This window comes from Aedes albopictus, chromosome 1, assembly GCF_035046485.1.
Source record: "Aedes albopictus strain Foshan chromosome 1, AalbF5, whole genome shotgun sequence".
Classification (NCBI taxonomy): domain Eukaryota; kingdom Metazoa; phylum Arthropoda; class Insecta; order Diptera; family Culicidae; genus Aedes; species Aedes albopictus.
Window position 1 is genome coordinate 99,293,539 of NC_085136.1, and position 27,192 is coordinate 99,320,730.

Genomic DNA, 27,192 nt, shown 5'->3' on the forward strand with positions numbered 1-27,192 from the left:
TTTGCTCTTTGCGTAGGCATTTAGTTACTTGGTATGTGATGACCAATCCATATGAACTTGTTTATTAGGAATATCCTTCGACCTTTAAACGAGCCGTGGTCGACTAGAAATACACGAAAGGATATATTGTAACCTGGTAATAGACGCGATTCGCATTCACGGGTTAAAACATGCTTACCTTGGCGGTCAGACTAAGCCTGGAGTGTTCTCTGCTGTACGTAGGAGTCGTCTCAATGCTACTCGGTCCATGGCTGTGCGTCTCCTGCCTCCAGTTCCGCACTCTACGAAGGGTCCGCAAATCGTCCTCCACTTGATCGATCCACCTAGCTCGCTGCGCATCACGTCTTCTTGTACCGGTCGGATGGCGTATTAATTCCTCCCTAGAGCTCTTTGCCATCATGTACTTTGTCTTCGACACATTAATAACTAATCCGATTCTCCTGGCTTCATTCTTCAGTCGGATGTACGTTTCCGCCATCGTCTCAAATTTGCGAGCTATAATATCAATATTATCAGCAAAACCAAGAAGTTGAAAAGACTTCGTGCAAATCGTTCCACTCGTGTTTATCCCGACTCTCCCTATTACACCCTCTAAAGCAATGTTAAACACGAAAGACCATCACTTTGCCGTAACCCTCTTCGAGATTCGAAGGGACTCGAGAGTGTCCCTGATACTCGTACTACGCACATCACTCGATCCATCGTCGCCTTGATCAACCGTATCAGTTTATCCGGGAATCCGTATTCGTGCATAATCTGCCATAGCTGTTCTCGATCGATTGTATCATACACCGATTTGAAATCGATGAACAAGTGATGTGTGGGCACGTTGTATTCGCGGCATTTCTGCAACACCTGGCGGATGACGAACATCTGGTCCGTTGTAGCGCGTTCACCCATAAATCCAGCCTGATATTGCCCCACGAACTCTCTGGCAATCGGTGATAGACGGCTGCATAAAAATGAGAGAGTATCTTGTAGGCAGCACTCACAATCAGTACAGTCAGGTTTTTTTTACGCGGTTTTCATTTACGCGGCCGCGTAAATGAAAACTCCATACAAAAAAAAATTACATCGTCTTATTTTTGCATGATTCGTCGAGAAATGGTGAGACTTTTTTTACGCGGTTTTTCGGATTTTGAACTGAGTTTTTTTTACGCGGTACGTATCCCCCGCGTAAAAAAACCTGACTGTACTGTCCATCCATTCCTCCAATAATACTTCCTCCTGCCAAATCTTGGTAATGACCCAGTATAGTGCTCTCACCAGTGCTTCTCCACCGTATTTTAGAAGCTCGCTTGGTAGTTCATCTGCTCCAGCGGCTTTGTTGTTTTCAACCGGCCAACCTCCTCCTCAATCTCTTGGAGGTCAGGGGCCAAAAGTCTTCCGTCTGCGCACGTATTCTAGATCCTTCGGTACTTGCAACGTCGCCATTGAGGTGCTCATCGTAATGCTGCCGCCACCTCTCGACCACCTCACGCTCGCTCGTGAGAATATTCGCGTGATTATCTCGGCACATGTTGGCTTGCGGCACAAAGCCTCTGCGCGAGCGATTCAGCTTCTCGTAGAACTTTCGTGTGTCCTTAGCGCGGTGCAGCTCTTCCATCGCTTTGCGTTCTAGTTCTTCCTGCTGGCGCTTCTTTCTCTGGAAGATTGAGTTCTGCCTGTTCCGCGCCTGTCTGTAACGTGCCTCATTCGCTCTCGTACGGTGTTACAGCATTCTCGCACATGCTGCATTCTTCTTGTTTTTCACATTCGCCGTCGTACCAGTCGTTTCTGTGATTCGGAGTCGCGAAACCTAGTGCTGTAGCCGAGCACTACCTATGGCGGCGCGGATGTTCCTCCAGCCATCTTCAAGTGTAGCTGCGCCAAGCTATTCTTCCGTTAGTTGGGCTGTTGCTGACTTCTGCGCATAGTCTTGAGCCACTTCTACGTTACGCAGCTGCTCGATGTTAAGCCGCGGCGTTCGACTTCGACGCGTGGTGATAACTGTCGATAGTTTTAAGCGCATGCATACAGCGATCCGAATCTATATTCGCACTACGGTATGTGCGAACATTGGTTATATCCGAGAAGAATTCACCATCGATTAGAACGTGGTCGATTTGGTTTTCTGTTTGATGATCGGGTGATCTCCAGGTGGCTTTGTGGATATCTTTGCGGCGGAAGAAGGTGCTTCTGACTACCATACCACGGGAGGCTGCAACGTTTACGCATCGCTGGCCGTTATCATTCGATACGGCGTGCAGGCTGCTTCGCCCGATTACCGGTCTGTACATTTCCTCCTATCGTACCTGCGCGTTCATGTCGCCGACAACGATTTTCATTTCTCGTGGCGAGCTACCATCGTATGCTTGCTCTAACTGCTCGTAGAACGCTTCTTTTTCGTCATCGTTTCTCCCTTCATGTGGGCAGTGGACGTTGATGATGCTGTAGTTGAAGAAACGGCCCTTAACTCTCAACATGCACATCCTTGGGTTGATCGGCTGCCTTCCGATCACACGTTGTCGCGTCTTGCCCAACACTACAAACCCTGTTCTCAGTTCATTGGTGATGCCACAGCTTTGGTAGAAGGTAGCCGCTCGATGCCCGCTTTTCCACACATTCTGCCCAGTGCAATAAAGTTCCTGCAATGCCACGATATCGAAGTTGCGGGATGTAGTTCATCGTAGATTATCCTGTCACATCCTGCGAAACCGAGTGACTTTCAATTCCATGTTCCAAGTTTCCAATCGCATTTTTTTTTTCGTCGCGGAAGTATTTGCCGATTGTATCGAGCCTTATTTTATCCTATGTTATTCGTAATGGGGAATTTTACGGGTGGCTTATTGGGCCTACGCCAATACTCCTGTTTCGCCGGATGGTCGTAGTGCCAGTTCTGTTTAGCGTCCCAACACTGGCACGACAACACTGATGAGGCTATCATCTTGGGTCTAGCTGGGCGTAATGCAGCATTCTTCTGTTCTGAATGCCAGAACAGACGCTGTTTGAGCCGCACCTTCTTGGTGAACAGACGCTCGGAGCGTATCTCATCAATCTAGCTGAAGTCAGAAGGACAACAGTGCTCAGACTGCACTACCAGGCTACCAGACAAGCACACAACTCTTAGTTGGCGGTCTTTGGCATCGCTTGACCCATGGAAGATGAGGAAGGAACTTATGAGGACCAAAGCTATGTTGGACGATCTCCTTATCGACTCACCGTCTTGCAGCCCGGGTAAAAACATAACTTTGAAATAAAACAATTTATTATGTAACACGTGTGTAGTAAACTGACCATACCAAACCAAGAAAATTCGCGAAATCTGATAAAAAAGCAAGACTCCGTTAGAGACGTGTATCCGTCCCAAAATTCGTCAATAAACTGACTCGCAGCTTTCATGCGAAGAGCTATCTTACCCCACGTCTCCACTAGACAGAAATGTCTTGCCATTTTGCTGCCAGAAAGAGAAAACGTAACAGAAATGATCAACACCGCTGCTTTCCATGCAAACAGCGAGAGAACATTTCTGTCATGACACATCTGTCCAGCAAAATGGCAAGACATTTCTGTCTAGTGGAGACGTCGGGTTAGCAAACTTCTTTTGCACCTCCCGACACACCAACACAATCTTTTTCTTGTGTATCCTCATGTTTCATTCGCACATGGTTTTGCACAAAGGCCCTTGCATGTGTATGTAAATCATCACTCATTATCGAACAGGCGGCGTGGCGGCCGACGACGCGGTGGCCGAAGAAGCGGCGGCCAACGACGCGCGAGCAGTTCATGATAGGCTTCGGCGATGCGCATCCCGATTAAACAAATGCACCAAAATCAAAACTTGTTTTATCTCATATTTTATAAATTTTTCATTATTCAACATCTATACACTACAACGTGTATGCACGCGAGCCGACGACTCAACGTATTAAACCAGTATTGAACGACGTACACCGAGGCTCTATCGAAGACATCTGTCACAAGCCAACGGCTGTCAGCGGAAGAGTCTCGAGAGAGACGTCTGTTTCGGCTAGCGGCGTCGGTGGTGTAGCGGTAAGCGTGGTTGCCTTTCTCCCCAGTCGGTCTATAAGTTCAATCCTAGGCGACGCCGTCGGTATTTCTGAGACAAAAAACATCTGATCACACCTTCCCTCGGATAGGAAGTTAAGCCGTAGGTCCCAACCCATGTGTTGATGGGTTCGATATGTAAGGTCCCAGGTGTGGTGGCTGTCTCCCTGAGCGTCGGAATTGAAGGCTTAGCACCTAGACCTAGCCGACGTAAAAACATAACTGGCGCCGAACGGTGCTGATTGGTGCGAAAAAAGAAGATGTACCGGCTGTGTCCTTATAGGGATAGGGTGGTCCTCCCAACACCTCCCCCTGTTAATAAAGGATGTGCATCTCGTACCTCACAGGCAGCCTTTGGACTCTTGAAGACTGACGAGTAGGAATCTATTGTTGTGGTGGATTGGTTGGGGGAGTTCGATGACGACGTTGTGGAACCGGCTTCAGGTCTGCGAGTAGCGCAGCTGGCAAAGGAAACAATGGCTCCTACTTTCCACTTCTGATTCAGGTATGGTGTTGGAGAATCGCTAGTGAAACTTGAGCGTGTATCGATGTATCTGATTTGCATGTATCTATTTGCGTGTATGCGTGTATCTGATTTGCGTGCTGTCTTCAGACTCATAGCGTTTCCGCATTTTGGTTACAGTGGGACCGTACTAGGTTTTGCTACAATGCCTTAATGTTATACATCACACTATAGTATACCGATGCGTTCGATCACTTTTGCGGGTGTCCAGGTCCAAGTGTTTGCAGAGTAGACTTAGGTACAAACAAGATCTTGGGGATAGTATTGAGCTTTTGTTCCGTGTTTCCGGTTGAACTGCTTGTCTTTTTCCTTGGATGGTGCATTGTATACATTAGCTCCGCCGGCAACTTTCCAGCTTGAGCGCTTCGACATGGTGTTGATCTATAGCACAGCAGACAACTTTCGATGGCTTTGTCGAGGGTTAAACCGACCACAGGACGCCCGACGCTGATATTGCCATACTGTGGAAAAGCCTGCCTTTTTTACTCCAAGTGCGCTCTATTTTAGTCCACAAATTCGCTGCACTCACCAGAATGTAACCCTCGATACGACCCACCCTGCCGACGCCACTGCGACCGTGAGTTCCTACCGCAGCCGTGAGTGTCACCTGTGAGTGCCAGTGAGAGGATCCCGCTATCTTCGTCGTCACCAGTGTGGTAACTCATGCGAAACTCATCACAGCAGCGTGATGAGTTCAACCTGCGCTAATTCGAGAAGATTCCTATCGCGTCTGGAACACGTGTCGCGATATTGCGCGAATGTTCCAGGCCGCCAGGGTGCGCATATAAATATGTGACAAGTTCGTCCGCAAGCTCAGTATTGTTTCAACTGCCGCGAATATAACCCGAGTGCATAGTAAAGTGCGAGGTAAAGTGAACCCAATAGTGAAGTAACAGTATAGTAATATACTGCCCCTCTTCGCATGTCAGTCCCATGTTGATTTTCAAAGTGCCTACGTATTGCACTATAACTTCAATTGTTTTCAAAAAAATGTATTCAAATCATCTATAAACTTTTCGTGGTACATTGAGCTGTGATATGAGGTGAGAAAACATAAAATTTGTTTTAAATGAGCTCGCGAGAGACAAAAATATGCTTTGCATTAGAAACAATATGGGACTGACATGCCAAGAGGGGCAGTATAGTGAACAGTACAGTCACAGTATAGTATTAAGGCTATGGTACAGTAGTGAACAGTAGTGTTAAGTGTGAATAGTAGTGAAAAGACAATAAAGAAAAGCACAGTGATTAGCAGAAAACAGCGTGTTTGGGGCTGTCCATAAACCACGTGGTCATTTTTGTGGGACTTTTCAACCACCCCCCCCCCCCCGTGTGGTCATTAGTCCATACAAAAAATTTTATTTGTCCATACAAAATGGTCATTGGCCGCACCAACCCCCCCCCCCCCCCCCCCCCCCAATGACCACGTGGTTTATGGACAGCCCCTTTGTTGATTCTTTCCGTCCCATCAATCCAGGAAATACAGTCCACCCGACCCGACCGGAGTTGGCCACGGTTAACGCGCCAACAGCCCTTATAAATATAAACTCTGGTGAATGGCGACTAGGGCAGTTCAGACTATATACTTGTCAAAAATTCAAAGCTCCCATATGTTTATTACAATCCTTGGTGCAAAACCAGAGTCCTGTCAAATTTTCAGCCATTTCGATGGTGATTTAATGGTGGCCCAAAAGCAAAATAGGTTTATATGGGAATTACTATGGAGAATTCTCAAAAAAGGTTCTCCACGCTGTAGAGCATCAATACATGGATGAAGTCATAGGGTCAAAGCCGAATTGAATTCTTCAGACCTCAATGATGAATGTTGCCGAAGACCGCAACTCGTTTCGACTCACGAGACAAAAGTTATTTATCAATAATCGTCCATGTATGCTTGAACAGAGGACCACAGCTCTATCCACACGCTTGACACGCAATCATAGTATGCGTGTTACCTTCTTGCACACCTTGTAGGACATCGTGTATGAAGATGCGCATGCGAGTGAGAATTTGTTGAATAATTTTTTACCCGATTATCGAAATAAGTTCCGGTCTTCGGCAACATTCATCATTGAGATCTGAAAAATTCAATTCGGCTTTGACCCTATGACTTTATCTATGTATTAATGCTCTACAGCGTGGAGAACCTTTTCTGAAAATTCTCCATAGTAATTCCCATATAAACCTATTTTGCTTTTGGGCCACCATTAAATCACCACCGAAATAACTGAAAATTTGACAGGGCTCTATAGTTTTACACCAAGGATTGTAATGAACATATCCGTAATAATTAGCGAAAAAGCCGTAATCAACAAAATGTACACAATTAGAGTAATTGCAGGAGTGAAAAGATGCTAGATTTGTCTTCTAAATGCTCACAAAGTTTCCTTGATATCACTTTTCTAACTATTGAAAATCACTGATTGAGTGAAAGGCGTAATTCCATTCTATTCCAAACGAACAAAAACAAGAATTACGCCTTCTACTCCTTTGTTTTGTTTGGTGTTTTGTTTACGAAAGTGAAAGGCGAAACTGAAATCAACACGTAAACACGGCGATAGTAGAAGGCGAAACTGGAATCAAAACGTAAACACGGCGAAAGCAAATGGCGAAATTCTGTCAAAATCATAAACAAGGCGAATAGTAAAAGGCGATTCTGAAAATGATATCGATTCGAGGCGCATAGTATTGGGCGAAATTAACATTCTCAGGTATCAATTCAGGCGTAATTAAATAAATGCAAATTTTAGTGCAAAAAATATCAAATTCGTGCAGAAAAACAAGAAACTATGTCAGAACTGTATCAATTAACCTTATTTAAGTTGAATAATTCTGTATTACTTCTAAATAGGAATTGAAATTTGATCAGCAAAATTCGGTTGTTGTTTTCGCATTGTTATTGTTTTATTAGTTACGCCCTATTCGCGAATTACTCCCGATGTTTAAAGTCTGAACTGCCCTAATGGCGACCTCACGGTAGTAGTTTTAAAACTTGGTTCACGTCTCCGCTAACAGCATGGACCCCTTCCGACTGCATTTGTTTTCCACTGGGTTGCTAATGTGTGACGTAATAAATAGCGAAACGTCAAATCAATCAAAATTACAGCTGCTACGAGCGAGCGTATCGTTTTGGTTCCTGTGAGTGATTGAATTCCGTAAAATACGGATTAAATAACAGAAAATCCAGAATTTAACTAAAAAATAATGGCAGCTCAAGTGACCATTGACCAGCTAGATAAGGATCAGATCAAATCGGTGAGTACGGAACGTTACAGACAGGGTTCAATGAAACCGTAGCATAACTAACCTCTTGCTTCCCAACCCCGTGGCCCGTGATGATCTTTGGCGCAGTTCTCCGATTTCCTGCTGTCCTACAACAAGCTCTCGGAGCTGTGCTTTATCGATTGCGTGAACGAGTTCACCGGCCGAAGCATTTCCGACAAGGAGGACAAATGCTCGCTGAACTGTATGGAGAAGTTCCTGAAGATGAACCAGCGGGTGTCGCAACGATTCCAGGAGTTCCAAATGTTAGCCAACGAGAATGCACTGGCCGCAGCGCAGAAATTGGGCGGTGGTAAATGAGGGGGTGGGTTCGTGAATCATGAATTAGTGGTGTACAAATGGAACAGTTTTGTTTAAGCATTAAATTTATTTGCCAATGTATTCAATTTTGTTATTTAGCTGTATGAATCGAAATCCTTTAGGATAGAATGTGTCCCATTGAGTGCCGCTAAAGCTTACAAGCTACATTTTTGAATGGTTCAATATTGCGGTTGCAAACTCGATGCATGTTATCGACGTTTATTAATGCATCGAAATGGTATAATTGCTTTTGCGTAGTATGTTTTACACAAAATTGATTTTAAATTTATATATCGAAAATCATATAATTTTATGTTGCACGCCACTTACATTACGAAGATAATTTAATCAGTAATTATGAATCATTTAATTTTAGCATCTAGAATTCGACAGGGTCGAACAGAAAGGGTCACGCCTCCGGGAAACCTTCCGATTCGGTGATCAAAGCGTGCTCCAAAATCACTCGACCTTCCTTGTATCTGAAAGCAAAAGAAAATGCAATCAAATTATCCAACCCATTTTGCTTCAGTGCACGAGAAGACTACGTCACTATGGTTATCAACATGGCTGCAGCGTTACCAGATCTACGGAAATTTCCGTAGATCTACGGAATTGCGCTTATTTTACGGAACTACGGATCCGTAGAATAAATCTACAGAAAACCCGGTTTTTATACGGAAACCTACGGAAAGTTACGGGAAATCTACGGATTTTCAACCAGAATCTACGGAATAAAGTTTTTGAAATTCTCCCCCCCCCCCGCTCAACAATTTTCATCTACGGAAGCACTCCCGAAAAAATCTGACATCACTGCATGGCTGATGAAAAACAAAAACATCAGCTGGCTGTAGAAGCACTTACTTCTGGGACTCCTCCGTGGCAAATTCGTACATCCATCCGAGCTTGGCCTTGCAGTTCTTGCACATCACGTCCCGGACCATGTGGCGTCCGGTCAGCATGACTCGGTCCTGCACCGGAGAGTAGGTCAAATTGACTACTCGTTTGAACAGGTAGGCCCTTCCAGTGGCCCCCGTGAAACGGGTGCTGATCAGTTCCCGTTTGTTGGTCAGATTGGTTTCACAGGCGGCGCACGAGTACAGCTTCTGGCCCCCGATGTGATCGAGGAAGATCTTACCCATGGTTTGCGGCAATCAGATGATTGAAATTCACGATTTTGCAAAGATTTTTCAGCACAAAGTTGAATGACGACTTTCACCAAAGTTCGATGATGGATGGACGACTAATCGCACTGATTTTCCTTTGTTTTGACTCGAGAAAAATAAAACCTTTCACTCACACTTTCAATAAACGAGGGAGTGTCCGCTAGCGTTGATATCAATTATGGCCCAATGTTAAATCAATGGATTCGACGTTGGAAAACACAGAAACACAGACAAACAGACGTAACACTTGCGTAATTTCCATCGACCACGCTTTTAACGATCATTTTAAGTTTTCATAGTTGTGGCTTTCACAACCATGGCACAGCACAGTGATTCGTGCAACTTTTCCACCAGGTGATGATGGTGTGAACTGGGCGATGGATTTCCATGAAAATCGTTCAAGGTGTTACGTCTGTTTGTCTGTGACAGAAATCTGGAGTTCGATTTGAATACAGGCCAAACATTTCAATAGGTCCTATCTGCATTTGAGAGGTTCTCTTTGTTTACTTTCTCTTTCAATTATTGCAATGTAATGGTACACTTTTCAACTATTTTAGCAGTACAAATGAAAAGACGATTGTTTTGACCATCGTTCAATGCAAAGACACAATCACAATGCAAATAAACAGCTGAGATATTAACGAAAGAGAGGGAAATCAAAGAGAGCCCCTCTAGGTCGTATGTGCTTTTGTCGATTAAAAATTCGATCAGTTGGATTCGCTTATTATAGCGAAAAGCGAAAACCGTTGAAATTCAGGCCAAACATGTCTAAAGGTCCTATCTGCAGAAGGGTTGTGCTACTTTTCCCCGAATGTCGGTTCCCCGAATGTCGTTTCCCCGAACGCCGTTTCCCCGAATAACCCTTTTCCCCGAATGCCGTTTGCCCGAATAAGTACGTTTCCCCGAAAAAAATTATGTACTGTCAAAAAATGATTAGATTCTAAATTGCTACTGGATATTTTTTAAACCTAGACCGCTTTTATTAAGTTTTATTTCTAAAGTATTTGTCACCATTACAGCTAACACTTAATCATAGGAAACTTCCTTCCTACAAAGATGGTTGTTCTTTCGAGTCGAGTTTCGAGTTCTTTGGGAATTGTTAACATTATAGTTAATATTGATTCACCAAAAATGTTCCTTATATTTGTGTTAATGTCGCAGCTAATATAGCATCACTATAAATTTTCCCTTCTTTCAACGAAGGCGATTCTTTCAAGTTTTAATTAACATCGCAGTTAATATAGTTTCACTAGAAATTTTCCCTTCTTTTAAAAATGCAGTTATTTCAAGTTTTAATGCTAACAAGTTTTTGTTAACATCACAACTAATATAGTTTCCCTAGAAATTTTCTCTTCTTTCATAGAAGGCGGTTCTTTCAGGTCGTAGTGCTAACAAGTTTTTGTTAACATGGCAGCTAATATGGTTTTCCTAGAAATTTTCCCTTCTTTCAAAGAAGGCGGTTCTTTCAAGTGTAAATGCTAAAAAGTTTTTGTTAACCTGGCAATTGATATAGTTTTTAAAATAACTAGTACTGACAAAATTTCCGTTGAAGTTGTTGTATTTAGTTAAATCGCAGTTAAATCATGTGCATACTTACATATTTTTAAAGAATATATAAAAACTAGTGAACTAAAACTACTTCTTACGCGTTTCGGGGAAACGGCATTCGGGGAAACGGCATTCGGGGAAAAGGGACATTCGGGGAAACGGCGTTCGGGGAAACGACATTCGGGGAAACGACATTCGGGGAAAAGTAGCACAATCCTGCAGAAGAGAGGCTCTCTTTGGTTTCTTTCTCTTTCGTTAATATCTCAACTGTTTATTTGTATTATGATTGTCTCCTTGCATTGAACGATGGTCAAAACAATCGTCTTTTGATTGGTACTGCATAAGTAGTTGAAAAGTGTACCATTACATTGCAATAACTGAAAGAGAAAATGAACAAAGAGAAGGGAACGTTCAAAAATTACGTCCAACATTTTGGGAAGAGGGGGGGGTCTAAGAAAGTGTGACAGTACGTGTATTAGGTATAGGAAAATAGCGTGACAAAGGGGGGAGGGGGGGGGTCTATAAATCCCGAAAAACGCTGGACGTAATAAATGAATCTTCCCGAATCTCTCAAATGCAGATAGGACCTTTTGAAATGTTTGGCCCGAATTGAGCAAAGTTGATACATACACTCAGCAAAAAAAAAACTAGCGAAATTCATCGAAATACCTTATGAAAATTTGCTATAATTAATTCTTATGGATGACATAAGAATACCTTATGAAAATTGATCGTACTTGCTATGACAAATTCCATAAGATAGACTTATGAAAACAACAAAAAAAATCTTAAAATGATGCAGACTGGGTTCGATCCAGATCACCGAGCCCGTGTTTTATCCACCCGGCCACCGACGCTTGAGAATTCCATGTTGCTAAACATGAATAAAAGCCAAACTGTGAGACGATTTTACGTCATAGAGTGACCTTAGGGGCTGTCCATAAACCACGTGGTCATATTTTAGGGATTTCTTAACCCCCCCCCCCCCCCCCCCGCGTGGTCATTAGTCCATACAAAATTTTTTTTTCGTCCATACAAAATGGTCATTGGCCGAACCCCCCCCCCCCCCCCCCCCCCCTCCAGACCACGTGGTTTATGGACAGCCCCTTATGAAATTCATCCAAATCATTATAAATTATTTAAAGGCCGTTTCATAAGTTGGGCCTTATGGAAATCGTAAGGTTTTTTGGCTGAGTGTACAGCAGAATCCTCACAAAACAGGCTTTCTGTTCCATCATTAAATAAAAGTTTGCAAAATATCTGCCATATTGCTACAATGACTAAAATAAACTGATCGAATTTTATATCGACAAAAGCACATACGACCTATTCAAATCGAGCTCCAGAAATAGGGTAAAGCCACGTAAAGCTGTAAATGTTCCTGGTTCATTTTACGAGCCGATTTTATGAATGAATTTTGACAGGAGGTAGCGTCCAATAACCCGTGAAAATCAATATCAATTCAGGCCAAACATGTCTAAAGGTCCTATCTGCAGAAGAGAGACTCTCCTTGGTTTACCTCTTTTTCGTTAATATCTCAGCTGTTTATTTGTATTATGATTGTCTCCTTACATTGAACAATGGTCAAAACAATTGTCTTTTGATTTGTACTGCAAAAATAGTTGAAAAGTGTACCATTACATTGCAATATGTAATTGAAAGAGAAAGTGAACAAAGAGAACCTCTTAAATGCAGATAGGACCTATTCAAATGTTTGGCCTGAATTGTTGTTACTTTGTAAAATGAGCCATTTTACGAGACGTTTCGGATCAGCTGATCGTTCATTTCATGGATGAAAATTTGACAGGAGGTTGCGCCCAAGCCCGTGAGTGTTAATATCAACATCAACACTGTTGTCGTTTCGTAAAATAGACTATGGCTCGTGTGTCAATATCAATCAATCTAATCACGATGCCTACACACTTATTTTAGAGTCATTTGTTCGGCTGTTCTATTTTCGGTAAAAGTTCGGATTACCGAAGTTCAGCACAGTTTTAACCGAACGTTCGGTAAACATTACTGATGGTTCAGTGGAATTTACCGAACGTTCCGTAATTTTTTGACAAACTTCGGTAATATGGTGCCGAAGATTCGGTAATCTGAACTTTTACCGAAAATAGGACAGCTGAATACGGTACTTTATTTTAAGTGTGTATGTACACACTTATTTCTGAATTGCCTGTTCGGTACTTTTTTGACGAGATTATAACAGCAGTTCGATCTCGGTAGTTTCGGTAATCGATTTTACTGAGGTTCAGTAAAACAACTGTCAAAATCGTATGGAAAAGGTAAACAATGCATTTTTGCTGAACGAGTTCGGTGCTCAGCAGTTTTAATCTCGTCAAAAAATTACCGAACTCGGTAATCAAAATTAAGTGTGTACGATTACATCGTTTTGATGTAAAATCTTTTGTTCTTATGTGTACATTAGACCTGTTCACTTTGAAACTTTTTTTCTCCGATTCTCCGTGACACATCAAATTATCAATCCACGTGCAAGAACAAGTCATCAGTCCAAAATTGAGCCAAATTGATAAAGATTTAAAGGTGTATCAAATCGATTTTGTGATTTTTAGCCGTTTTCACAGAAATTTACTCAGAAATTCACAAAATTGCTCCGAAAAGGTGCCGAAGATTCCGTGAACTTTGTCGAAGACACTACGGTGTTTAAATTGCGTATTTCGAAGTTATTCATAAATTTTAGTTAAAAAATCGCGAAAAAAACACGATATTTTTACGATTTTACACATAAAAGTCATGTAATTTTACATTATTTTACGTGACTAACTTAATTAGCTATTACTCCTTTGTGTAACGAACATTTCGTCCATACATCGTTTTAGTGTAGGAATCCGTTTTCATTGACTAATTATCGAAAGTATGTCACGTTGATACTAAAAATCGCACAGAGTTACCAGCACGAATTAAAACAAAGTTACCCATGATTAAGACGTCATGCCATCGTATTCTATAGAGACTGTATATATAGAGACACGCAAAGACGACTTCTTTTGATTGTTGTTCTTCTTCTTTGCCAGACTTTGTTTTCATAATTTTGCTGGCGTGCTCGATAGGTAGCCGATTTGACAGTTCGATAGGTAGATTTGGTTTCACTCTTTGCGGGACTGTGTTATGAACAGACTGTAGTATTCTAATGTCTTTTGATTTAAGTATCAGAAATGGTGCAGACACAGATAACAGACGTTTATGCTTATATTGGCAATGTGTGTAAAAATGCTCAACAGCCATTTCGTATGTAACGAGCAGCTGAAACTCAAGTGGCAATCATTTAGAGATGGCGCAGTGATCGATAGTCAGTGATCGCTTTCAAGATTGCATGCACTACGCAATTTTACATTCAAGATTGTATTCGATCTTGAATGAAACTGGAACTTTGAACTATTTTTGCATTCAAGTTAGATGTAATGCCGCAATCAGTTGAGTAGATGGCGGTAGTGAGCCAACGTATATCGTTTTGAACATTTACACAGGATTCTGCGAAAAATTTGTACTAGCATAAACATCTGTTATCTGTGGTGCAGACGATAAGGCTCAAGCCTGCGGATCAGAAGGTCCCAGGTTCAAGCTCAAATACATGATAAACTTTTTTTTCTTTCTTTGTAGCAGTTAGGATGGTGAATCTGCCATGACTTACACGCAATCTCCCAAATAACGGGACCTGCCAATTAAGCCTATTCCAGGACTAGCTAGATATTTAGTTTACTTTGACAATAAATCGTGTCGACGAGATCAGCTGGGCGAAATATTGAGCATCTGTTTGATAACGATCAATTTAGCTAAAACAATTCAATACGATGATGGAACTGTTTTATGGATGCAACATTTCTCAGACAACTGTGGGAGGAGCTTAATTGTATCTATCTACCCCATCTACCCACAAATCAACACAACTACACGATGAAGGGAAACTTCATTCTTACTATGCACGCTACGGTTTCGAAACAAGGCTATGATGCCAAATTGCAATGCGTAGTTTCATTAACTTATAGCTGGATCGAGACGCAAAAAAAAATCTTATTCCAGAGGACACAAACCTTGAATCTTCGAATCGACAATCTCATGCTCAACCATCTGCCATAAATTGAAACTAATGCAGATGAGACAAAGAAGTGTAATCACCGACGAACCGACGTGACAGTGGTGATTCAAAAGTGTCCCCCCCAAATTTAACGGTCGGCCACCGAAGCGAGCAATCGCTTCTGTCAAATCAGCGCAGACGCGAACCGATTCCTATATGAACACATGGGGGTTCGGTGTCGAGCTACCAAACCATCGCGGGCCGTTATAGAGGTGGCGATAGTGTTCGCTTATTTTTCATCATGGCGTCGCGGACAACAAATTTGAATTTATTTGTTCTAGCTGTCACGTCGGTTCGTCGGTGGTGTAATGACGTTTTAATCATGGATAACTTTGTTTTATTCTGTCCTTGCAACTCTGTACAATTTTTAGTATCAACGTGACAAACTTTTGATAATTAGTCAATGAAAACGAATTCCTACACTAAAATGATGTATGGATGAAATGTTCGTAACGCATAGGAACAATAGCTAATTAAATTAGTCACGTAAAACAATGTAAAATTACATGACTTTTACATGAAAAATCGTAAAAATATTGTATTTTTTCGTGATTTTTTAACGAAAATTGTTGAATAACTTTGAAATGCGCAATTTAAACACCGTAGTGTCTTCGGCAAAGTTGTAGAGTATTGTTCTAACTATATTTTAACGGTATTTTTGGTACCTTTTAGGAGAAATTTTCTGGATATTTGCGTACATTTTCGTGAAAATGCTCGAAAAACACAAAATCGATTTGATACACCTCTAAACCTTTATCAATTTGGCTCATTTTTGGACTGAAGCCTTGTTTTAGCATATGGATTGATAATTTGATGTGACACGGGTAGGTCAAAAAAGTGAACAGGTCTATTCTCCAATTTTCCCAACTCTATCCAGAGGAATGTATTTGCTTCCATAAATAGTTCATTCCGAGATTTTTCACGATTTCACGTTTTCCGATGTTCTTCATGGGGTCTTTGCTAGCATATGTACCACCTAAACTTTCTTCCAGAGTAATTCGCTGAATTCCTCCCGGAGATCTATACAATTTTTTTCCAAAGTGTTTTCAGGGAATTCTCTCAGTGATTTTGAGATAATTTTCCAACAGATGTCTGCTGAAGTTCGACCAGGGTTTTCTTCCAGAGACAGTTTTCAGACATTTCTCGTGAATTTCCTTGCGAGTTTCTCCCGGGATTTCTTTAAGAGGTTCTGAGTTCCTCTTTGAATTACTTAATATTTCCTCCGGGGTTAGTCACACACGGAAAAATATTAAAACCCAAAGAATAAGTTTTAAAAACTCAAATTTGGCTAAACTGCTTTTAGTTTTAACTCAAAGTTGGGTTGTTTTCTCCCTCGCCCCACCGCAATGTTGTCAAAAACAAAGAGAGAAGCACCGACGCATCCGCTGCTCTTCCGTGGAAGAAGCCAAATTTGGGTTTTCTTGAGTTAACCCAAATTTGCGTCATTTGAGGCCTCCGTTGGGTGAAAATAACTTACCAGTGGGTTAATTTTTTTGCCGCTCTCAAACGAGAACTACTCACTCACCACTTTCGCTGTTTGACGCAAATTTGAGTTATTCCACGGAAGACCGGGATTGCGTCAAAACAACTTAAATTTGGGTTGATTTGTAGTTCCGTGCAGACCTTTTTTTTCTGAGATGTCTCAGTTTCTCTAAGGATTTCTCCAATAAGTCTTTGTGGAGATTTTCGCAAAATTTGACAGGAATTCCTTCGGAAATCCCTTAAAATAAATCTCGTAAGGTATCCCAGGAGACATTCAGAGAAACACGATTAAAAAAATCCTGTAAGAACTCCGGTAGCAATTTTTAAATAATTCTCAAAAAGGAGCATCCAGTATCTCTGGATATGTCTGGTAGAGATTCCGGAAAGGGGTCTGGGAATAACCCAGAGAAAATCTGTAAGAAAATAAGCTCAGGTTGATCACTACAAGAAATTAGATAATCAACTACAAGGAAAAGCCTTGAAAATATCGGACAAAAAAAAATCACGAGACGAACACCATGAGACCAGACTCTCCGAAAAATCTTAGGAGATAGTACAGTATAAATTCTAAAAAACTCAGACATCCCAGGATCACCAGTAGAAAGAATCTTCTGAGAAGTCCCGGGGAAAAAACCGAGAGAAATCTCGCGAGAACCTTTGGGAAATATACCAGCTGAAACTTCTGTAGAAATCCAAGGAGAAACTCTGGAAGAAAGCTATCGAAAATTTATTGAAGAAATCACAGGAGAAACTTCGAAAGAAATTCTGGAAGTTATCCCTGCAGAAAATTAGTAAAAAGAACTCCTAAAACCCCTTGGAGGAGCTTTAGTACACGGTGTTCAATAAGTTCGGATACACCATAAAACTTGAAATAATTTCACATCTGTAATTCAGATTTTCAAAGTAAATGTATTTATTGAAAGGTCAACTGATCAAATGCAGCATATGGTTTTGAATAATGTCTTTTTCTACTTTTTTGATAAGCCTTAGATGTACCTATCTAATATTTGATAGCTCGGGCACGCTAGTATAATTTTCGAAAAGTTGCTCATACTACAGAAGTCTAAAATGTTGACTTTTGAGTTTATATCTCACTATACTAAATTAAAATAACTAAATTAATCGACAAAATTTTTACACTGCTTTTCAGTGATGATATGGCGATAAATTTGCAAGTTTAGTCAAAATGTGCTTAAATCTATAAAAAAAAAGGCATAAATACATTATATAAAGCCAATTTTGGTTAAAATTTGCCATAATAGGGATATAATCAAGTTTTGGAAAAGATAGTTTTGGATTAAATTGAGATATAACGCTGCCTTGCTTTTTTACAATACAAAAATCATAAAAACAGGTACAGCGACAATTTTAGCAATTTCAAAGATCAAGATAAAATGACTCCGAACTTCTCCAATCTGAATCTTATACATTATTTCGTATGGTTGCTACCAATAATGCTGAGGACAACAACCTAATTTGATTTAACTTAACACCATTAATCAATAAAAACTAGACGAAATGCCAAAGAAAGCCGTGCGTGCCGGCCGAAAGGAACTTGAGACACATTTGCAATTATTACAAAAGGATAAAGGACAGTTTATTTCAAAACATATACCACAGACAAACAGACGTAACACCTTGAGCGTTACACAACATGGAACCCTACAAATGCAAGGGCCCCACGTTGGGCGCCATGTTACAAAAATAAAAGAAATTAATTATTATAAAGGATTAACATATTACGACACACATAGAACCTTACAAATGCACAATATACAGACATCACAAATTGACGCAGCACAACACATAACATAAATGTGCCCTGTTATCCAGATGGATAACTCCTTCCGATCACAGGATGACGAGGTTTCATTTATTGGTTTGGGTCCATCAGTCATCCTGAAATTGTATTTTAGTTGGCATTTTGCCTTTTAGTTCACATCATTTGTTGCTGTGTTCATAGCTTGGTTTTGTCTAGGAAAACTAATCCTAATCGGGCATCCCGTTTCAGGGTTCGATACTTAAGCTCAAGAACTTGAAGTCCGTGGCAGGGAAAGGTTTACATGTCTAGTACTTGACCGCTGCCCGAAATAGCCTGAAAGTTGGCAATCAACAGTGGATTGCATTTCATGTACCTCTATTCAGTCAGAACCCTATAAATGTGTATTAAAATTCGGGGAATATTTGCAAGTTAAAATAAAACATATAACACAAAGAACGCACGAATATAATATTTATAACACATTTAACAATTATTCTGTCTCATAATTGTAACAAATATTTATACCCGTAACAATCCATCGCCCAGTTCATACTACCATCACCTGGTGGAAAAGTTGCACGTATCACTGTGTTGTGCAATATCGTCAATAGAAGGCGCTAGTGTGAAACGTCAAACGCATAGAAAAACGATGCGCGCGCCTCTGGTTGTGAAAGTCACAACTATGAAAATTTAAAATGATCGTTAAAAGCGTGGTCGATGGAAAATTCGCAAGTGTTACGTCTGTTTGTCTGTGCATATACTGTATTTGATCAGTATTATGTGAGCTTTCAATGAATACATTCACTTTGCAAATCTGAATGGGAACAGATGGGAAATAAATTCAATTTTATTGTGTATCCGAACTTATTGAACACCGTGTAGATTACCCAGGAATAACTCCTTCAAGAGGAATTCCGAAAGAAACTCACAGAAAAACAGAAATTCCGTGACAACATGCGGTATATCCTGAGAGATACTCTTGTGAAGTTCTCGGGTTAATCAATGTTAACTACAGGTCGGACTCGATTATCCGGGTGACTCCGAAAAAAATTCTCCCCGGAATAATCGAATTTCCGGATAATCGAGCCAAACTTTTTTTATTTTGTTTTTAATATTTATCAATCAAAAACAGTTCGATAAACATAAAAGCAAGCTTGTATGATGTTATAGTTCTTAAACTCAACGGCTGGCTTGATTATAACCATATTTATTGAGAATGAAAATTTTCATTTTCATTTTCATTTTTTCATTTTCATTTTGCAGCATTTGGTGGGGCAATGAGAGCGCAAGTCAGTCCAAAGCCGATGATAAGGAGGGGTAATGGCTGAATAGTCTTTGCTGACCACATAAACGCCATGGGATAGGAAAAGGGTATTTTGGTGTGGGATTAGGGTGTTGGTGCAGACTTGACGATATCAATGCTATTCAGATGCAAAATAATTTTAAGGCTCAATAGTGAATCGCATACCTTCCAAAACCAAAAAACAATGATCCACAAAATACCAAGCAAGTCATAGAAAGAAAAAGCGCCCGATTGTTTATTTTGTCAATTATAACAAACGGAAACTTCTACCCTCTCCGACTCGCCAGTCACCCCGGAAAAAATGTCCCTTCAGTTCTGGAAAATATATTATCCCCAATTAAGCCTTTAATAGAATTGTCCGCGTGGTCTTGTAGTACCCCTGCTAGGTAAGAATCAGTCATTGCCATACATATTAAATGCTAGACATGACCCCATGGATAGCATTTGCATATGTAAAAGCTTTGCTGATGTGACTTTCCTATTAGGCAATTCTCTCATCTCATGTTTGTCTTCAAAACCTTATCAAGCTTAGAAAATTGAAGTTGATAAACAATACATTACAAGGTTCGAATTCCCATAGAATGAGATCATTCATTCGCACTACAACACCATAGGAGATAATACCACATTGGCTGATTACAGTACAAATGTGAAAAATCTCCCTTTTCCCCCTATCCGCAACCCGGGGACGCGCCCTGTTGGATTTCGAAAGCCTCGGAGAATATTACAAACCTTCAATGGCATTTCCATAAACTAACCCACATTGCCCATTCAGGGGTCTGACTGGGCCTATTACCATCCCTCAGTTTGTAATATTCTCTCCAACTTGGAATTATATTTTCCCGGCACATAAATGACTTCGACAAATGTTCGATATACTATGCAGCGTCATGATCAGTATAACTATATCAGATGACTTGGAGATCTGATTCTTACAGAATTGTTTGCCATTGATTATACATTCAGCTATTCTAATCATTACTGCAAAGGCCATCGACCACATGCCTGAAATCAAAGCTTCCTGGAAGATATAATCCAAGCCCAGGGATATTTATTGAGAATGAAAATTTGGCCGAAAAATCTGCATAATAAAAATAATTCTCAAATAGGCTGAATCAAATGCTGAATCTGATTTATGGGTGTTGTATTTGAAATTTGCTACATCTTTTGACATATTGTCATCTTAAATTGTGCAAACAAAACGAAACAAGATGTGATCCCCGGATAATCGAGCCAATTTTTCCGGATAATCGAGCCCCGGTTAATCGGGCCCCCGGTAAATTGAACCCCCGGATAATCGAGTCCGACCTGTAATTAAGCAATAGAAAAAACATGGGAACTCTGGGAGCAATAGGGTATTGGTTCCCTTATTAAGCATGTGGCTCCCATTTTCATCCTACGAAAAACAAGGGATAAGCTATTTTACGAGACGTTCTACCGGTGGGCCGCTCATTGTTATTGTTTACATTTGATGTTTTTGTTTTCGCGAAAAGTAGCATAACATGTGGTGAGCGCCAATCAGATTTTTGCTGGTAGAAATGTTTCGATTTCTAATGTGGCATGTATCAATCCCCCGAGCTGCATGATGTTACTAGCAGATGGAAAAAACATCCCCACGGTCTACGGATATTGATTATAGTGGGCGGATTGACGCATTTTTGCAGATGAATGGACCCCGTTTATTTGATGGGCCTGTGTGACATGTTATGCTACCGAAAATGTAAATAAATGGGCCCAGCAGTTGGACTTCAAAACTGGTAAACATTCAAAAAACAGCTGATTTAAAACGTCTCATAAAATGCCTTATTGAAACGCTGTTTGTTTTGTTTCTTATTTTTGTATTTTTTGTTAAAAGTGAGCACCCATGTAAACACAAAGAACGGAATCAATCGGTGCCGTAATCGCTTGTTTTCGAATAGGATGAATATGGGAGCGTGAGATTACTGATGGTACACATACCCTATGTACCGAGAAAACCACTAGAAAAAATCAGTTTGCCAAGATTGATAACACAAGTTTACAAAATAAAATGAAAGTCGTAAACTTCTGTCAACGACCAAAATTTTTGAAGCACAATTTAGTGCTGATTTCGAAACCGACCTTCAAAAAATTTTAAGTAGAACAGTTTTTGAGTTTTAGCTCAGTATCGAGTTTTGCAACTTTTCAAAATATGTAATTTACTAAAATTCAAATATATTGCGTTTTGTTCAACCAATTTTAAATCTTTTTCCATAAATTAAAAGCTGAATACAATACCATTTGATCATCTGAATACAGGTTTTGCGTCAGATTAACAAAATTCAATATATTGGCGAGTTTTAGGGACGATCTCCTTAAATTTTATCAAAATTCCCAAAATTTTTTGAAGAAATGTATTTTTTTCAATAAGAAAAAACCAACCTAAAAATTCTCTCTCGACGTTTATTTGACATATCATATGTAGGCGAGTTACAGTAAAAATTTCAGCTCAATCGGAGCATTGATTACGGAGAATGAGATGTTTGAAGTGAGCGACTTTGCTTAAAAATAGAACAAAAATCGATTTCAAATCACCAACCTTGTATGGAAAGTCGAAAAAATTTCCGCTCTACTGTAATTTTTTTCTTTCGCGTTTTCGAACTCAGGGCATGATTCTACACCAAAAATGATCATCAGCTTACCGAGTTCAAAAATGCTGTAAACTAGTGTAACCTGCACGAATCTTACTGACAACGATTGGTCTTCTGAATGTCCTTACACAAGTGACATCCGAGAAGTGCCGGCCGCCCATCAAGACAATGCAACATTCAACCATTAGCCTAAAACAACAGACAAGAATTGGACCATGTAATGTTGTACATTTAGTGCAGAGAAAGAAACTAGGTTGAAAGGTAGAAAGTATGAACTAATAAAGTATGACGCGAATGACCCGCGAGGTTAAAGCGTCTTTAATAAAAAAAAAAAGTATGAACTAAAAGACGGGCCATGGATTAAAGCCAGGACCTCACGGCTTGTCATCGGAAAAAAGTTCGAACATTTGGAACACTTACATTTTTGCCAGCAAAATATGGTTTCCCCTTTATTTTCCTGGGCTTGTTTTCTTCCTTTCGGACATTTTCACCCTCCTTTTTCGCACATACTCAGTCCACTTGGCGGTACAAAACAATACACGGGGCTTATTCTTCTTCTTCCATCATCCACAAACTCGCGATTCGGCTGGAAACGAACGTCTTACACGCCGAAACGGTTACGCTGGTGCTGTTCCCACTTGGCGAGCGGGCCGTGGTCGTTCTTGAACTGGACACCGCATCCGTCCGCAACCAGACGGCCTTCCTCCTGGTGCTTCAGGTACTCATCGCGGTCGTACTTGGTGAAGCCCCACTTCTTCGAGACGAAGATCTAAGAATGGAAATGGGAAGAAAAGATTGTTTTGTTAGAAAGGTTCAATTCAAGGAATGCAGGTCATTTGAATGAACGGGCATCAGTCAAAAAAGTCAACGTGATTAAGGGAGATTCTAATCATGGGAGATATCAGAGCCCTGTGCTCTGAAAAGCTTACTCATCATAAAGATAAAGATAAACCAGCGCTTGTTTTAGCTAAGGAAACTTACCTTCTGGCGACCGGGGAACTTGAACTTGGCACGACGCAGAGCCTCGATAACCTGGGCCTTGAAACGGTCGCTGGAGCGCACCGACATGATCGGCTGACCAATGTTGACACGGGCAACGGTTCCCTGGGGCTTACCGAAGGCACCACGCATTCCAGTTTGGAGTCTGAAAGGGAGAGGAACAGATTGCTTTCGTTAGAACGTTTATTCCAGTTATACAAATGTCTCGAAGTTATGCGGATCTTCGATCAGAATGTGTCAACGTGTAAAAGGGTAATCACGGTTTTGTTCATAACCCAATGCTCTGAGAAAGCGTATCATCACGGAATAAAGGCTGGTAGCGAAAAAATGCGTCAAAAATTCCTATAAGGATTTCCATATTTACAGTTTTGAATGAATTTCGCTACCATCCCTGAAATCAATAAACATTTCAATATCCCAAACTTACCTATCAGCTCCGGCACACGACAACATCTTGTTGATGCGGATGACGTGGAACGGATGCAGACGCATACGAATGTGGAACTGGTCCTTGCCGCAGAACTTGACCAAGTACTTGTTGCAGCAAATACGTCCAGCTTCCAGAGCTTCGGAGCTCAGCTGTTCGTACTCATCGGACACCAGGTGCACGCACAGCGGGAAATCCTCGACGGCGGCCTTCTTGCGACCGAGATCGAAGATACGGATCTTCGGATCTGGGACACCACGGCAGAACCGCGACTTCGGGTATGGCTTGTTCTTACAGTAGCGATAACTGGAAAGAAGGGGAAATCCGAGGTTAGATTCATGTTTGTCTATCTAGTCTGTACTAATTCCAAAACAAGTCGTTGTCCTCGAGCCAAATTGGTTTGTAACAAACAACATTGAGAAGCGATTCCATTGATGAATAGGATATCTTTCTCACCCTATTGTTTGTCTAGTTTTGATCTGCCTTTCTCCAGTGGGATGCCAATGAATCACAATTTCAATGACTCGCCATTTAGAAACGGGTTAGAAAGGCTTCCTGCTCTTCAAAGTCAAGGACGAACGACTTGGTTCTAGATCATAGATCAACACAAAACACACGATACTCACCATCTTGCGGGACGTCTTCCCATTTTGCTGCAATTATCAAGGAGAAACACAAATTAGTCTTCACCGTAGGAAAATTCACACTGTTATTCTAAATTCTAATCGTCCACATTCATTCGTTCAATCGAACGTCAGCTTCTCCTTCCACACCGTCGACTCGCACAAATCCAAAGCAAATGTTGACACCTCAAATTTTCGCATTTTCACCCACAAATTCCCACAAAACTCCAATAAATCGTACATTCCCGCACTCGTCACTTCACAAGCTATCTTTCTAGCACACTTTTATCGCCATTAAATCGAAATTCCCCGACTTACACGGTGTTAAATTTACTAGCGCTCACAGAAATGTGTGCTCACTAGTAGAGAATTAATGCCGGAAAGAGGGAAGCTGTCGCGGGCTGACAGCGGTTTGACGTTGCTTGACGTTCGAAGGCTGTTTCCGGTTTGGTAGGGTTGCCGCAAAAAATGGCTGTCACTGTCAGGGCTGGAACACGAGAGTGCGTTCAATGCCGAACGGTGACGGGTGGCGACAGTGGGGCGTCGATAATGCGGATGTACACTGCGAACTTGGCATTACTCTTTAAAGTATAAAAAGTACCCTCTTTTTGCAGATGTATGAAATGTCAAAATAAAGGGTAGTTTGAAATTTTGCAAAAAGAGTGATTCTCGCCCACTTTTAAGATCGAGGTATGTACCCTTTAATGGGTGAAAAACTTGTAGAGCTTTTGCAGTTGAAACCTTTACCGCAATTGATAGCAGAAATCAAATATCTTTAAAATAAATTATTAAATAATTATTGAAAGTGCAGGTGAGTACAATAAAATTCGATCATCATTGCGATCTACACGCTAAGGTCAGTTTACCTATTTTTCTAAAATATGGGTAAATTTTACTCAAATTTGCGTAAACTTCACGCAAATATGGGTAAATAAAACTCATATTTTGCAAAAGTGCACATTCGCATTTATGGGTAATATTTACCCATATTTGGGTTACAATCAGGTACACATTACCCATATTTGAGTATTTTTTACCTATATTTGAGTATCATTTACGCATATTTGCGAATGTGCACTTTTTGAAAAAAAGGTAAACTGACCTTAGCGTGTAAACATAAAATGTACTTTATTAGATTGACTGGAATTCGTGATCGGCAATTGGAGTCACCTAGTCGAAGTTGATTCGTTTTTTTTTTTTGCAAGGCTGGCAGCTGTAGGTAAGAGCTATTTATTTAATCTTTTCTTGAACGCTGAAAAATGCGAATCTTGTTAATTTACAGCCTTTTCATTGATGTAGGATGAAATATGCCAAAGAACGAGTGAGGAGCAGAGAAAATTAGAAGCAAATTCCCTTCCATAAAAAGAAAGAGGCATGAGAAGACGACTTTTATGAAATTTAATGTTTTTAATATATTTTAGAATGATAATAAATACAATTTTTACGTGAGAAACAGTTCATTTGTCAATTTTACATTAATGAACCCAAAAATTCTGAAAACTGCCACGAGATAATAAAAGAGAGTAAATTTTACTCTTCTCCCAATATATCCTATCTTGCAAAAGAGGGTAGAATTTACTCCTTATTTTGACGTACAAGCGATTTACTCTTTAATGAGTACACGTCGTTTACTCTTTTTAAGAGTTCACCTAGTTACTCTCAGAATGGGTGAAAAAGTACTCTTTAGAGGGTACTTTAGTCTTACAGTGTATTGATCGTTGCATAAAGAAACAAGAAGAACAGAGAAGAACATAACATTTTTGACATCCGATCGGTGCATGGGGAATGACATATCTTTTCCGAATTCATTCGTTCCTACCCCGACGTCTCCACGAGACAGAAATGTCTTGCCATTTTGCTGGACAGATGTGTTATGACAGAAATGTTCTCTCGCTGTTTGCATGGAAAAGCAGCGGTGTTGATCATTTCTGTTACGTTTTCTCTTTCTGGCAGCAAAATGGCAAGACATTTCTGTCTAGTGGAGACGTGGGGTAACCGTCGCTAGCCGCTGCTAACTATACAACAGTTAGACGCGGTTAACGACGATTAGAACACCACTTGGATGTCAAAACTTCTTTTTCTTTTTGCTTGGTGCATCAATCAATACAGCACACACCAGCACAGACAAACAGACGTAACATCTAAAAAATTTTTCGTGAAAATCCATCAAACCTTTTGGGGCTGTTCATAAACCACGTAGACCAAAATTTGGCCATCTCAGACTCCCCCTCCCCCCTCGTAGACTTTTGTCCATACAAAAAATTGAAATTTGTATTGTCGCGCTTATCTTAGATTCTCAGCAATCTGCGTTCGAAACGCGCAGCCTCAGATCGCGCCAGACCGCGCACGTATGATTTGTACACGGTGTGCACCTTGGCTAAAACTGTTTTGCAGCCGCCGGGTGGAGCTGTCAGCCGCCGTGTACAAATCAAATGGGCGCAATCTTATGGCGGCTGACTCAGATCAGCAGGATCTGAGTGATTAAGCTAGGATGCATAATATGCACGCAGAAAAATGGCGCTTGTTGAAAACAATAAAACGCATGGTTGATTTTCAAACTGAGAATTTACTTATTCCAAAGTTATATTTTTTTTGTTTTCATTCAGAGTTTATCGATAAAAACAACCGATTACCATCATTTCATATAAGGTCAAAAATTTCATTTGTTTCAACAAAATAAAAACCATAAACATGGTCCGAAAGCACTCACACATCTAAAAATGCTTACCCCAACATCGCCAAAACGAAGAAGGTGTAGCAAATCCATCACGCCAACTTCCAAGTGCAGCTTTGGCCGTGATGGATACCGACGGTCTAAAAATAGATTTGCGAGCTGCCACAGTTGCTGCCGTCACCAACACAATCACAATCCGGGTTTGTTAGTGGCAAAAGTGCAGTCGTTTAAATCAATCCATTATGTATTTCATGTTAAAAATACCATATCTCTGTTTGTTTTAGCAAACTGTTAAAAATTTCGACAAATGAAAATATTCGTATTATCAAACAATAGAACAGTTCAGTTTAA

General features: G+C 40.7%; 3 protein-coding genes across 3 annotated transcripts; 1 reads left to right on the forward strand and 2 right to left on the reverse strand.

Annotated features, from left to right (window-relative positions):
• The first annotated feature begins 7,664 nt into the window (after positions 1-7,664).
• LOC109400388 (mitochondrial import inner membrane translocase subunit Tim9) lies at positions 7,665-8,233 on the forward strand. Its single transcript, XM_019672892.3, has 2 exons — positions 7,665-7,825; positions 7,922-8,233. Exons 1-2 carry the CDS (start codon positions 7,775-7,777, stop codon positions 8,150-8,152), a joined length of 282 nt encoding a protein of 93 aa, XP_019528437.1. The 5' UTR covers positions 7,665-7,774; the 3' UTR covers positions 8,153-8,233.
• Positions 8,200-9,426, reverse strand: LOC115256587 (protein yippee). The gene is made up of 2 exons (XM_029855369.2): positions 9,014-9,426; positions 8,200-8,631 (listed from the first exon to the last, which is right to left on the reverse strand). The coding sequence occupies exons 1-2, from the start codon at positions 9,289-9,291 to the stop codon at positions 8,562-8,564; spliced, it is 348 nt and encodes a 115-aa protein (XP_029711229.1). The 5' UTR covers positions 9,292-9,426; the 3' UTR covers positions 8,200-8,561.
• A 13,108-nt stretch (positions 9,427-22,534) lies between these two features.
• LOC109400383 (large ribosomal subunit protein uL16) lies at positions 22,535-24,617 on the reverse strand. The gene is made up of 5 exons (XM_019672888.3): positions 24,486-24,617; positions 24,171-24,197; positions 23,545-23,850; positions 23,100-23,262; positions 22,535-22,887 (listed from the first exon to the last, which is right to left on the reverse strand). The coding sequence occupies exons 2-5, from the start codon at positions 24,191-24,193 to the stop codon at positions 22,720-22,722; spliced, it is 660 nt and encodes a 219-aa protein (XP_019528433.1). The 5' UTR covers positions 24,194-24,197; positions 24,486-24,617; the 3' UTR covers positions 22,535-22,719.
• Positions 24,618-27,192: the final 2,575 nt, after the last annotated feature.